Raw genomic sequence first — 14,822 nt, 5'->3', positions numbered from 1 at the left:
TGTCTCTCTCGCTCTCATTAAAACAAACACTATTCAGGAGGTCAGGAGTCACATGCTGTAGGACGAGGTCCCCATGGCCCCAACCACCATGTGACTGAGTTATAACAGCTACTTATACTTCCCTGTTTGTAACCAAAAATCCTTTACCGCAGACAGCTAGCTACTTATTGTAGAGATGGAAGCCTGAAAAAACTGTGTCAGTGTGTCAAAGTACTTCATAAACATCTGTCTGAAAATGTGCAATAGCAAAAAGTTCATTATGAGAACTGATTTGTTATGGCACAGTAGATAATGTGTCCTTGATACTTAAAATGGATAGTGTATGTTTTTTGCAATTTAAAACTCTGTTTCCTCTAAATTGCATGCTTGTGTTTTTGTTTTTGTGCAACTTCAGGATGTGGCTGTTTCAGCAGCATGTGAAGAAAGCTATACTTATCATTTCTTCTGACTATTTCTAGAGCGGGGAGGATATTAAGGTTTTCATTGCATCTCCCTCCATCCCAATTCATACAGTTTGTCGAACAAGATTGGTGAGAAAGGTCTATCTTTTGGATTAAGATTCTCCTAATCTCACAAACTCTCCTAGCAATTCAGCGAAATCTGTTCTATAATCAATTCTATGCTGTCGGCCCCCTCTAGTGGCTGTCAGGATGTAATGAGTTTTAGGTCATTCATGTGACAAGCTTCATTCTGTTCCACATCCAGTGAATGAGATGTTTGTGGATTTTTAGAACAACCTTTCACTGTTTTCATTAAATCAGCTTTTTTTCTGTGTGGTTTCACATGATACTGGCCTAGTTAATGCTCGGTGAATAACACTTTAGAACCCTTTATTTTCAAACATTATCAAATTCAACAAAAACCTTTCTACAAAAATTCAACAAAAACATTTCAAAAACAGTCCCTGATGTAACCTAAAAAAACCTGACCAAACCTGACTGAATCATTTCTAGAATTGTCTCTCCTTCCCTATCTCCCACACTCCTTCCTGTGTGTCCCCACACTCTTTTTTTCAAACTATCCCTTGGTCCAGCCAGCTCCTCAGAGTTCCCAGGTTTCTTTGCAGCCAGAGGATGTTTTTCTGTATGTTGTCCATGGCAACCTGCATCACCCTCAGCTGAGACCCCTGCTTACGGATTGACTCAAAAAAAACACGCACCTGGGGAAAACACACACACACCTGGTAAGAATGGCCATGGGTTATGGGACACACACCTGGTAAGAATGGCCATGGGTTATGGGACACACACCTGGTAAGAATGGCCATGGGTTATGGGACACACACCTGGTAAGAATGGCCATGGGTTTAGGGGGACACACCTGGTAAGAATGGCCATGGGTTTAGGGGGACACACCTGGTAAGAATGGCCATGGGTTATGGGACACACACCTGGTAAGAATGGCCATGGGTTTAGGGGGACACACCTGGTAAGAATGGCCATGGGTTATGGGACACACACCTGGTAAGAATGGCCATGGGTTATGGGACACACACCTGGTAAGAATGGCCATGGGTTATGGGACACACACCTGGTAAGAATGGCCATGGGTTATGGGACACACACCTGGTAAGAATGGCCATGGGTTTAGGGGGACACACCTGGTAAGAATGGCCATGGGTTTAGGGGGACACACCTGGTAAGAATGGCCATGGGTTATGGGACACACACCTGGTAAGAATGGCCATGGGTTATGGGACACACACCTGGTAAGAATTGCCATGGGTTATGGGACACACACCTGGTAAGAATGGCCATGGGTTATGGGACACACACCTGGTAAGAATGGCCATGGGTTATGGGACACACACCTGGTAAGAATGGCCATGGGTTATGGGACACACACCTGGTAAGAATGGCCATGGGTTATGGGACACACACCTGGTAAGAATGGCCATGGGTTTAGGGGGACACACCTGGTAAGAATGGCCATGGGTTATGGGACACACACCTGGTAAGAATGGCCATGGGTTTAGGGGGACACACCTGGTAAGAATGGCCATGGTCTATGGGACCGACTCCCTCTTTCACTCATACAATACCACTGACATTTTACACATCTTGGGTCTAAGTGTAGTGATTGAATTCAAGGTGCCACTAATCTATTTGTAATCTCACCTCACTAAGTTCCTCTGTGGAGGAGAACTGGGCTGTGGTGCCGATGATTATGTTCCTAATAGAGAACGATCCCAGTTGGAACCTGCAGGGAAGAAAGAAGGGAAACTCCAGAGGATAGCAACAGGTTTTTTGGGATAGCCCACCTACTACTTCTACTTACACTAGGGATAGTCTATCGGTTCATCTGTCTTCTATTCCCTCTGTCATACCTGAGTCTCCCTCTTTCCCTCTCCCCTTCCCCCTTTACCACATACTTCTCCACCAGGGTGCTCCAGTGTTTCTGGACGTAGCTCCACGCCAGGTGATGTCCCCTGGGGTTCCTGGCTACCATGACAATGACGGAGTCCAAGTCCTGGGTACGGATCACGTGCCCCTCTAAACCCAGCTCCAACAACCTGGGTATACATGCAAACACACACACACTTAATGTCATGAGAGACATTGAATTGAATTGCCAGAGTATGGAATACTGTACCTGTGTAGTTTGTTTGTGTCTTGGCTACTGGCCAGGGCAGAGAGAATTTTGTCTTTGTGTGTCTCTGAGAGGGAACGGGTGTATGTGTTGAGTAAAGCCTCCCATCCTCGGTCCTCCTGGGCCCCTATTGAATACACTGTCTCTGTCACGTCTGCCGGCAGCCTGTTGGAGCAGCAGATCTCATGTATTTTACATTTACATACGTGCAGCAATTTACACATATGTCTGAAAGTAAATTAAAAGGCAATCGCGGGCAGCGGTGAAGCTGTAGAAGTATTGGCTCAGTTGAATTACATTAAACTTTTAACCAAATATTACTAGCTGAGTTGTTTAGATGTTGATATGACTGTTAGCAGCCAAATAACTGGACATGTTCCTATGTTAGCCATCTTTTGTTTTGATATTAACCTGTGTTTGTGAATTGAATCTGCTAATACTTTTCATTTTCACCCTAGGTGCATGGTGTACAGGCTGAATGGCCAGGTGACCCATGGTTGCCACAGTGGAATACCAACATGATTTATCAGAGGATGAAAATTCAATTGTAACAGGAGCCTCTGACACAATAAGCTTGGGTCATCCTCCATGGTGAAATACGTCACTCATATTATCAGAGGACCAGGGTTACGGTCGTAATGTTAAGTTCTTCTATTAAGACTACTGCTGAAGGAATGTAGCCACTCTTTTAAGCTGCAGATAGGGAGACAGACAGACCTGAGTGTGCTGTTTGAATCTAGCCAGCGAGTAAAGCGGTGCTTGGCCTGCTCCATACAGGGGCGATGCTCTAGATGGCAGGCCAGTGAGAGGAGCTCTGACCGCAGCCTCCTCTCAGACACAGAGCCCTTGTCGCTCCAGGTCTGACCATCAATCACACTGCGGAAATACCCCAGGATGTATGTCTGCAGAAAACACACATGGTGAGTACAGCATAACACATGCTCACATAGCCAATGTCAAACATGGAATTAAACCACTGTAAGAATTGAATGATGTTGTCTGTGTTTGTGCTCATGTTTGTGAATGTACCCTACCCTGAGGTTTTGTGTGATGTCAGGTATGTCAATCCTTTCCACCATCCTGTAGAAGGCTTCCAGATGGGCCAACCCCTCAAGGAGCGGCACGGTGTGACTCTCTGATTGTAGGTAACCAATAAGGTCCAAGGCTTTATTGATTGACAGCCGACCTGCCCTTTTTTGTCCAAAACAAAATATTCAGTGTTGTCTATTCATATATTTACACACACAAGCACACACACACACACACACACACAGCGGTGCTGTAGGTTTCTTACGTGGTAAGTTGGAAAGCATTGTGAATAAGGTGTGTTCTGTCCATGTAGCTGAGGGCTGTGTGGTTGTCCTTCAGAAGTTGAGTCAGCACATCCCATCCTGAACCATCATAGTGGACCAGATAATAACCAGCCATGTCCACATTCACCTTCACCCAGCCCACCTCCTCCCCGACCTCCACACTGTCTGAGGAGGGGAGAGATGCAGCTCTAATCAATTAGAGAGACAGTGTGCTCAGTAGGTGTCTTACCTGTCGGTTTGCTCAGTTGGTGTCTTCCTTGTCAATGTGGTCAGTTGGTGTCTGGGTGTCTTACCTGTCAGTGTGGTCAGTAGTTGTCTTCCTTGTCAATGTGGTCAGTTGGTGTCTTCCTTGTCAATGTGGTCAGTTGGTGTCTGGGTGTCTTACCTGTCAGTGTGGTCAGTAGGTGTCTTCCTTGTCAATGTGGTCAGTAGGTGTCTTCCTTGTCAATGTGGTCAGTTGGTGTCTGGGTGTCTTACCTGTCAGTGTGGTCAGTAGTTGTCTTCCTTGTCAATGTGGTCAGTTGGTGTCTTCCTTGTCAATGTGGTCAGTTGGTGTCTGGGTGTCTTACCTGTCAGTGTGGTCAGTAGGTGTCTTCCTTGTCAATGTGGTCAGTTGGTGTCTTCCTTGTCAATGTGGTCAGTTGGTGTCTGGGTGTCTTACCTGTCAGTGTGGTCAGTAGGTGTCTTCCTTGTCAATGTGGTCAGTTGGTGTCTGGGTGTCTTACCTGTCAGTGTGGTCAGTAGGTGTCTTCCTTGTCAATGTGGTCAGTAGGTGTCTTCCTTGTCAATGTGGTCAGTTGGTGTCTGGGTGTCTTACCTGTCAGTGTGGTCAGTAGGTGTCTTCCTTGTCAATGTGGTCAGTTGGTGTCTTCCTTGTCAATGTGGTCAGTTGGTGTCTGGGTGTCTTACCTGTCAGTGTGGTCGGTAGGTGTCTTCCTTTTCAATGTGGTCAGTTGGTGTCTTCCTTGTCAATGTGGTCAGTTGGTGTCTGGGTGTCTTACGTGTCAGTGTGGTCAGTAGGTGTCTTCCTTGTCAATGTGGTCAGTTGGTGTCTGGGTGTCTTATGTTTCGGGGTGGTCAGTAGGTGTCTTACCTGTCGGGTTGGTCAGTAGGTGTCTTACCTGTCAGGGTGGTCAGTAGGTGTCTTACCAGTCGGGGAGGTCAGTAGGTGTCTCACCTGTCGGGGTGGTCAGTAGGTGTCTTACCTGTCAGGGTGGTCAGTAGGTGTCTTACCTGTCGGGGTGGTCAGTAGGTGTCTATGGATGCTAGGTGAGCTGTCAGTCCTGTATGTCAGAGGGATGTGCCACAGGTACCTAACACACAGAAAGGGGGAGGATCAGTTGCACATATATAACTGTGTGTTGTGTGTATCATCTGTGTGTGTGTGTGTGGGTGTGTGGTTGTTTGTGTACCCCTGCTGCAGACCGGGCCAAGCTGGATCTGAGGGATGTGTAGTCCTCAGGAACCTCTCCTGTTTAAGCAACAGACGAGACCCCTGCCTAGCAACCGTTACCAAGGGGACACCCTTCTGCAGGATCCAGGTGTTCATCATGGTCGTCAGGTCCAGGTGCTCTCCAACATACTGACATACACACACAGACAAACACACACACACACACACACATCAAAACCACACCCACAGGTAAACATCACACACTGTTTAAAAAGCACATGAATATAGAACATATATTGCTCAGACAGTTGGTCATTTTTTTTATGTGAAGATGTACAGTAGAAGGTGTGTTTACTTTGTTCTTAGCTGCCTGTCTGCGGTTGTAGCAGTGTTCATCTGAGGTGAAGTCATCTTCTGAACAGGTCTGAGAAAAACAACACAGCAGCTTTAATTTACACACCACAGCAAGCTAATGGGTTCAATAAATTGCGTCTAGTTTGATGTTTGTACGCACGTTGGCCAAGCTGTCCCACAGGTCTTGGTTGCGTGCATTACCGTAAATGTACCTCCGAAGGTAACGCACAATTCCACTCTGGAACACTTTGTCAGTCATATACTGTCTGAGCATGTGCAGGACACATGCTCCCTGGAGGACACAACAACACAACACATCAAGACCGGGGCTCTGACCCAACTGTGTCCTTTCTTCTTCTACCAGGGCCCTGATCCAGTACCGTGTCCTTACATCCTCTCTTGAGGTAAATACAGGATTGATAAAAGCTAAAGTATATAACCTTATTGTAGGACATTGTGTCAAACATCTCTTTAATCTGTGTAGGGCTTTCAGCCGCACTGGAGATGGGGCGGGAGGAGTTTAGAGAGTCTTGACTAATTGCAGCGAAGCAGGTGTTCAGAAGGTAGTCCTCCTGAGAGATAAAAAGAAATTGCTCGTTTTAAACAGGAATATCCATCAGGGAAATGTCTAGACCATGTCAACAGTCATACTTTGAACATTGAATATGGGTGTCTATAACACATTAGTAACAGCATCATACCACTTGGAGTTCGGGGTATGTGGCCTCTACTGAGATGTATTCCATGTAGTTGGCAAAACCCTCATTCAACCAGATGTCATTCCACCACTCCATGGTCACCAGGTTCCCAAACCACTGACAGACAGATAGAAGAGAAGCACGCAAGCAAGCAAATGTATTTATATAACACAATTCATACATCGAATGTGCTTTCACAAAGAAAAATATATGAAAGTACAATAACATAAAAACAAATACTCAAATGAAAACATCAAAACAAATAAAAACATCATAATAAAACAAAAATACCATAAGAAAACATATACAGATTAAAAATGGGATAAAAACATAGGAAGCTATAAGGCTAAGTGTGGTTGGGGTTAGGTGCTCAGTCATAGGCACGTAAAAAGAGAAGTGTTTAAACTGGATCAAAAAATGTATACGTTTGGGGCACGACTAAGATCTTCTGGTAGTTTATTCCAGTTGTTTACAGCACAAGTGCTAAATGCAGCTTCTCCATGTTTAGTTTGGACTCTGGGCTCTACTAGCTGACCTGTGTTCATGGATCTAAGTTGCTCGGTTTATATTCTTCAAACGTATTCGGGTCCTAAACCATTCAGAGATTTATAAACTAAAAGCACCATTTTGAAATCTATTCTGTAACTGACTTGAAGCCAATGCTAAGATTTAAGAACCGGAGTGATGTGCTCTGTTCTCTTGGTTCTCTCTGGTTAACATTCTAGCAGCAGCATTCTGAATGAGCTGCAGCTGTTTTTTTTCGGGAGCCCAGTTAAGAGGCCATTACAGTAGTCAAACCTACTAGAGATAAAAGCATGGATGAGCTTCTCTTTTCTTTTTGGGACACCAAGCCTTTGATTCTGGCTATATTTTTTAGATGATAGAATGCTGTTTTGGTGACCACTTTGATATGACTGGTGAACATGAGATCTCAGTCTATCAGAACACCAAGATTACGCACTTGATCCCTGGTTGTAAGGGACAGAGAATTCAGCTCTTTTCTAATACTTGTTCTTTTATTTTTGTTGCCAAACACAGTAATCTCACAATTTTGGTTCATCCAGGTACTTATGTGCTCTATACAGTGACACTGAGAGTCTATTGAGCTGTTGTCATACGGTTCGAGAGCCATATATATGTGAGTATCATCGGCATAGCTGTGGTAGTTAATGTTGTTGTTTTGTAGAATTTGTAGAACCCAGAAGTAGCATATAGAGATTGAACAGAAGCGGTCCGAAAACTGATCCCTGTGGAACTCCGCATGTCATAGCAACCCTATCAGATTCACGATTACCAATGGTGACAAAGTAAGTCCGGCCATCTAGATAAGATCTGAACCAATCAAGGACTGTCTCAGAGAGTCCTACCCAATTTTCCAGCCTATCTATAAGTGTTATATGATCTACAGTGTCAAATGCTGCACAGAGATCTAATAGAACCAGAACTGTTATTTTATCAGAGAGCTATTAACTATTTTCTGTAGGTCCATTGTTATAGAGCTACATTATTATTTTTTTAAGTCTGATGGGAGTTTGTCGAGACAGCAAGTGGAAGCTTTAAGATGTCGAACTGTTTCTTCTAGGGATTGTATTAAAATGTGACATAATAACCAAGTTATGTCTTGGTGGTCGTGGTGACAGTACAAAGTCCTTGTTAGACTGTGTATATGTTCCGTCTAATACTTATCGTTTTTTCACGCAAATTCTTTACATTTCACAGTGGACATGAGTTCTGATGCTGTCTGCTTTATTGTGTTTGTATGCTTGTCGACCGTGACAAATAGAGTGCAGGTATTGTTGATATTCTTGTTGATCATTCCTGATAAATGTTGCTGTCTGGCCCTGCGTAACTCATTGTTGAAGCTACCAAGGCTTTGTTTATAGATGTCATAGTGAATTTGAAGTTTAGTTTTCCTCCACTTACGTTCCGCTTTCCTACATTCTCTTTTCAGGGCTCTTACCATCATGGTGGTTCTCCATGGTGTTTTCTGTTTGCTCATAGTTTTCTTTACCTTTTCCGGTGCAACACGATCCATGACATTCAATATTTTGGCATTAAAATTATCCAGGAGTACATCAACTGACTCAGCACTTATTGTTGAAGAGATAGTGTCAACTTGTGCAAAAAGTTATTTGGCAATATTGCCTGTACTATTATCTATATGGATGTTAAAATCCCCTGTAATAATAAACAAGTTATAATCAACTGATATAACACAGAGTATTCAGCAAAATCATCAATAAAATGTGCCCTTCAATGTAAAACAGAGGTATTCAAAATAAACAAAATTACCAAGTGTATTTTCTTTGCACTGAAATGTATCTTTGAATAGGGCAGCCACTCCTCCTCCTTTCCTATCATTTCGACACATATTCATATAGCCACATTTTTCGGCTGCTGTCTCATTAAGAATTGCAGCACTACAATCTTCTGTTAGCCACGTTTCAGTGAGAAACATAAAATCTAGGTTGTAGGATATTATAATGTCATTTACCAAGAATGATTTGTTGTCGAGAGATCTGATATTAAGTAAAGCCAGCTTAATAGATTTTTTAAGGGTTCCTGGACTAGTAGGGTGATGTGTTACAGTTAACAGACTAGACAAGTTTACTTTATGGGTTGCATGCTCACGGTTTCTTCTATTTCTAAACAACACAGGAATAGAGATACTGGGTCCTAGCTTGTACTCAAAACAGTCGGCATTGCTATTTTCACAATAGCAGGGACCCCGAAGCACATCACCAAGTATATTCTCTACTCTGTGGAAATAAAGGACAAGGTTGTGGACAATCGTTTTACACGGGGGGTAGGAGTGGGACATTGGGACAGGACAATGTCAACAGATCCATTTGCTATGAGAAGTTACATTTGCATTCCGGTGCAGCTCAACTTTGTGAGGAATCCAGAGGTCTATGACAACGCTTAACTTGATATCAGTACCATGCACAGACCTTTCCGAAGGGCACGGGCAGAATCAGAATAAGTGGGCGGAGCTGTTGGCTCACATGGTCGGATGATGTGTTGGAGTGAGTGACGTGTGCACTGGTTGAGCCTTATCTGTGCACGTGCCTGCCTGGCCCCTGCTATATCTTATTGAATACAATGAACTTTGTTCTGTCAGATCTCACCTGGTGGGCGAGCTCATGGGCAATTACTTTGGTAACCCAGAGCCTATCAGAGCCTGTGGAGGTGGCCGGGTCATAAAGCAGGCTGGTCTCTCTGAAGGTGATCAGACCCCAGTTCTCCATCGCTCCAGACTGGAAGTCTGGGATGGCCACCAGGTCTGGAGGGGACGGAGAGAGGCAGGCATCTAGTTCAGAATGATTACCATACTTCAGCAATTGACTGGGCCCTGGTTAGTAATGTAGGGTTCTGTCCAGGACTCCTAGGCTACGTTTTGATTGGGATCATCATTTGGATTACGATATGTCTGAGGTAGGCTGAATCACATTTAGGCATGGTTACAACAAATTTTTAAAACAGTGTGTTTTTCAAGGAGCTTGGTAATTTCAAGATGGTCATCATGAACACTGAGGTCACCTATAATATAAGTGACAGTGAATGTTCAGAGTAGTTGGGTTCAGTTGTGGTTTCCAGGCACCAGACACACAGAGCCCACATCAGCAGAGGGGGGCACAGATAGACAGGAAGGCAGCCATGTACATACATCGTACTGGTGAATCTATTCCTTATTACCCACTTAAGCCATACCCAGTTTTCAAGTTAGCTATCCTTTGCCTGGTCAAGAAACACACAGGTGTCAGTGAATTGGACTTGGACTTGACTTGGCTGAACTGAACTATGTCAGTGGTCCTGGTCATCCCTGTGGTTACCTTGTTTAGGCAGTGGGTAGTTGATATTAAAGTATTCCTCGTAGAACTCCAGTAGTTTGACTGCAGCCTTCAGGGCATAATGGGTCTGCTGCAATTTGTCAGGAGCAGCATAGACAGACACCTGAAAGATTATTACAGTGATATGAAATTATACATACTGTATGTATACACTCACACTTGTTTGTAGGGTCAAGGACCCTGGCAAGAGGTTGGATGAGGGAGCTGGCTGGCAGAGGTGCCTCTACAGAAACAAACACCTTCAATTCTGTAGTGCTTAAAACTCATGGGGGAAGTGAGAAGACCTAAAATCGACCCCTAACGCAGAATGTTAAGAAAATCCTTCACATCAAGTCAAAGGGACTTCGCCTAAACAAGGGCAGCTGCTTTTTATATGATTTGATGGGAAAACAATATAAAGTAGGGAGAGTTAAGCTATCTCTCTCGATGGTGACCTTGATGACCGCAGGGGTGGCAGCTTAGAAGAATCGACTGACTGGTGTTACCACCGTTATGTTGAGAGGGTAGACTGTATCCTTTCACTGTCATACTGTAAATACAATCTCTTTGAATTCCAGTGACATCCTCATCCTGAGGGCGTTGTAAAGAGCGTTGATATCAGCGAGTAGTTGACCGACGTTGGCGCTCGACACCAGTACCTACCTTGACGCCAGAGGCCGTCGTTTCGCTGACAGAACTGAAGTCACACACAATAAAGGCCACCAGGTATGAGCTCATCCTCACGCTCGCAGTGAAACGATCCTCCACTAGGACGTCATCCAAGACCACGGTCTTCTCCTAGAGGGGAAACCCACAAGATACACTGTGACCCACCTGCCACCACGTGGTCACACATCTCCACCATGGCGTGTGTGCACTCACCACAGGCATGTTAGACAGGGCAGTGTGTGCTGGGCTTCTCCTGATACTGATGGTGTAGTTAGCCTTGAAGCTCGGCTCATCGAAACAGGGGAACGCCGTCCGAGCACTTGTCGGCTCAAAATGAGTGGAGGCCAGGATCCTGTACAGGTAGAAGGCAAACGATGAAGGGGGGATGGGCAGCCTTTCTCCCCGATGGAGAGGAAAAGGCAGTTCCATATTGCCCTTCAACTGAACACATCACATGTGAACACTCAGCACCGTGTCTCTCCGCTACTTGTTCTGTAGCTGCTCTTGTAGAAGCCGTAGAAGCCTTCTTCTAGCTCCGCCTCGAACTCCAGAAACAGAAAGTACTTCTGCCCACAGCTGAGTATTTTGGGAGAAAAGACGGCTGCCTGCTCATGGGTAGGATGGTGAAGCACTGGGAGCGCCTGGGTACACACAGACCAGAAGACACACAGTCATCATACGGACCCGCGAGGCAGGAGTACCGACGCTGTTAAGAGTCTGAGGAGGACAGTTGAGCGTTTAGAGGGAAGCCTACCCGGTCCGACAGGGGAGCCAGGTTCTGGTCCAGCACTGTCGCCCAAGTGATGCGGAGCCTGTTGCTGTGCAGCACGACCCAGTTGGTATTGTTCTCAACCCGGAGCTCTATACGGACGGTGCCGGTGTAGCTGAGCGTGGTGAGGTTAGGGTGGAGCACAAGGTGGTAGTGGAGCGGAACAATGTAACCAGGAAGACGGAGGCGGCTCCAAGGAAATGAGAGGCTACCCGTATCCAGGGGAGGCGGCCCCGCGGTGGGGTTGGGGGGCTCAGACGCCTGTAGGGGGATAGCCAGAGACAACAAGCCCAGAACCACCAATCTGACCCAGACCATAATGTTGGGAATGTTGCACTGTAAGGATAAGGATTTCCTATATAGGTTAGTGTAATAAAGAACCCTTTTGACAGCAGTAATCAGTTGGTTTTTGGAATGTAGAGAAACATCAGGGAGGATGGCTGTTGATTGTTACAATCCAGAAGGAGTGTAGCCTAACTAGGGTAACGGGCTGGTGTAAGTTATCTGCAAACGTCCAGCAGGTCTTTCTTCAACCTGCAGGAAGACAGGAGAATAATTGTATTTACATTTTTAACAACAATTATTAATATACATTCTTACACACACAGGGATGAAACATAAGTTTGTTTTATTCATTCTGTCTGAAGCTGAACAAATTAAATTCCAGTTTCTTTGACAAATTGCTGTTGATTCTACTGTTTGCGATGCTGTACGTGTTTACAGCCCAACCAGCCCGCCCAGTGTGTTACATGTCACCAACCAGCCCGCCCAGTGTGTTACATGTCACCAACCAGCCCGCTCAGTGTGTTACATGTCACCAACCAGCCCGCTCAGTGTGTTACATGTCACCAACCAGCATGCCCAGTGTGTTACATGTCACCAACCAGCCCGCTCAGTGTGTTACATGTCACCAACCAGCATGCCCAGTGTGTTACATGTCACCAACCAGCCCGCCCAGTGTGTTACATGTCACCAACCAGCCCGCCCAGTGTGTTACATGTCACCAACCAGCCCGCCCAGTGTGTTACATGTCACCAACCAGCCCGCCCAGTGTGTTACATGTCACCAACCAGCCCGCCCAGTGTGTTACATGTCACCAACCAGCATGCTCAGTAGAAGAGAACAGCTTGGAGAACCCTGGCTATTCGAGCAGACTAAAGACAGACAAGGATATCCTTGTAATCTGACACTGTTGCTCAGTTCAAACGGGTAGACACATAGAGACGCACACAGTCAACAATCGCTTAAATCCCTTTTTTGATTTCATTAAGTTCTGCACCATTACCATAGAGCAGTCATGTTGCCCTAGCTCCACAGCTGCCCCCTGAGTTGGGTGACAGTATAGAATTCCATGTATATATTATTTTACCTCATTGGAGCTGCATTATCCTTCCCCCGCCCTTTGTCTCCACTGACAGCTTTCATTTTCTGTTTCATGCTCCCGCCCCTCTTCATGTCCTCGCGAGTACAGCTGCTGTGTGTGTGTGTGTGTGTGTGTGTGTGTGTGTGTGTGTGTGTGTGTGAGTGTGTGTGTGTGTGTGTGACCTTGCTTTTTGTAATGTTTTCCTTTTTTATCGTTCCAACCCTGATGTTCCAGGTTTATATTGGGACTGAAAATGTATCAGTGCCAAGCTGATGTTGGGACTGTAAATAGTGCCTTTTGGAGAGTATTCAAACCCCTGTAATTTCTCAACATTTTGTCGTATTATATTTAATATATCATTGATTTTGTTTTTACATCAATTTAGACACCCCCCTTATAATGACAAACCAAAAATACGCTTTTTGAAATGTGTGCCAATTTATTGGTGAAATTTACATGGGTATCCAGACCCTTTATATAGTACTTTGACAGCACCTGTAAGGATTTGTTTTGTTTTTGCTGTTGTCCCTGACTGTAGTCTGTTGTGTTTCGTTTTCTCCTTTGTTCAAAAACGTAGCCTTTCCTTTTGGTTCTTACTGATTTCACGTTTGTTGTTTAATCCTCATTAACACCCTATTCAGTTTACTCAATTCTGTCAGCCCTTTGAGTCTTTTTGTGTCTGTAGTTTTGCCTGCCATCAGTCTGTGGGGTTTGCCTGCCATCAGTCTGTGTTTTTTGCCTGCCATCAGTCTGTGTTTTTTGCCTGCCATCAGTCTGCATTTTTTTTTGCCTGCCACCAGTCTGTGTTTTTTGCCTGCTATCAGTCTGCGTTTTTTGCCTGCCATCAGTCTGCATTTTTTTTGCCTGCCACCAGTCTGTGTTTTTTGCCTGCTATCAGTCTGCGTTTTTTGCCTGCTATCAGTCTGCATTTTTTTACCTGCCATCAGTCTGTATTTTTTGCCTGCTATCAGTCTGCATTTTTTTCCTGCTCTCAGTCTGCGTTTTTTGCCTGCTATCAGTCTGCGTTTTTTGCCTGCTATCAGTCTGCATTTTTTTACCTGCCATCAGTCTGTGTTTTTTGCCTGCTATCAGTCTGCGTTTTTTGCCTGACTTCAGTCTGCGTTTTTTGCCTGCCATCAGTCTGTGTTTTTTGCCTGCCATCAGTCTGCATTTTTTTTGCCTGCCATCAGTCTGTGTTTTTTGCCTGCTATCAGTCTGCGTTTTTTGCCTGCTATCAGTCTGCATTTTTTTACCTGCCATCAGTCTGTGTTTTTTGCCTGCTATCAGTCTGCGTTTTTTTCCTGCTCTCAGTCTGCGTTTTTTGCCTGCTATCAGTCTGCGTTTTTTGCCTGACTTCAGTCTGCGTTTTTGCTTGCCTGCCTTGCTCCTGCTGTTTTCTCTGTCAGATTGAATGGGCAGCATTGGTGAGCTGTGATCTTCAGGTTTCCCATAGATGTTCATTCCAGGCTTTGGCTAGGCCACTCAAGGACATTGACAGACCTGTCCCGAGGCAACTCCAGTGTGAACCTCTCTGTGTGTTCATTCTTCCCTCTATCCTGACCCGTCTCCCAGTCCCTGCCGCTAAAAAGCTTCCCTATAGCATGATGCTCCCGCCACCATGACTAACTGTGGGGCTGGCATTAGCCAGGTGATGAGCGGTACCTTGTTTTTACCAGATGTAGCACTTGGCATTCAGGTCAAATAGTTTGTTTTATGGTCTTACCAGACTGTATAGTATTTTTCGTCATGCTCTCAGAGTCTGTCAAGCGGTATGTCATATGCTTTTACTCAGGAGTGGCGTCTGTATTTCTGTAGTTACTCTACCATAAAGGCCTGATGGATGG

At 45.1% G+C, this 14,822-nt stretch overlaps 1 protein-coding gene across 1 annotated transcript; it reads right to left on the bottom strand.

Moving 5' to 3' along the window:
- Window positions 1-820: 820 nt before the first annotated feature.
- Window positions 821-13,063, bottom strand: erap2 (endoplasmic reticulum aminopeptidase 2). Its single transcript, XM_010865758.3, has 20 exons — window positions 12,985-13,063; window positions 11,601-12,149; window positions 11,318-11,487; window positions 11,060-11,198; window positions 10,841-10,975; window positions 10,181-10,301; window positions 9,476-9,630; window positions 6,351-6,464; window positions 6,090-6,221; window positions 5,810-5,941; window positions 5,651-5,719; window positions 5,315-5,484; window positions 5,136-5,215; window positions 3,884-4,067; window positions 3,624-3,780; window positions 3,307-3,491; window positions 2,593-2,754; window positions 2,372-2,512; window positions 2,118-2,199; window positions 821-1,159 (listed from the first exon to the last, which is right to left on the bottom strand). The coding sequence occupies exons 2-20, from the start codon at window positions 11,931-11,933 to the stop codon at window positions 1,013-1,015; spliced, it is 2,808 nt and encodes a 935-aa protein (XP_010864060.3). The 5' UTR covers window positions 11,934-12,149; window positions 12,985-13,063; the 3' UTR covers window positions 821-1,012.
- Between the last annotated feature and the right edge of the window lie 1,759 nt (window positions 13,064-14,822).

Source organism: Esox lucius, chromosome 13 (genome assembly GCF_011004845.1).
Source record: "Esox lucius isolate fEsoLuc1 chromosome 13, fEsoLuc1.pri, whole genome shotgun sequence".
NCBI lineage: Eukaryota > Metazoa > Chordata > Actinopteri > Esociformes > Esocidae > Esox > Esox lucius.
This window is presented reverse-complemented; position numbering and strand designations above follow the sequence as displayed.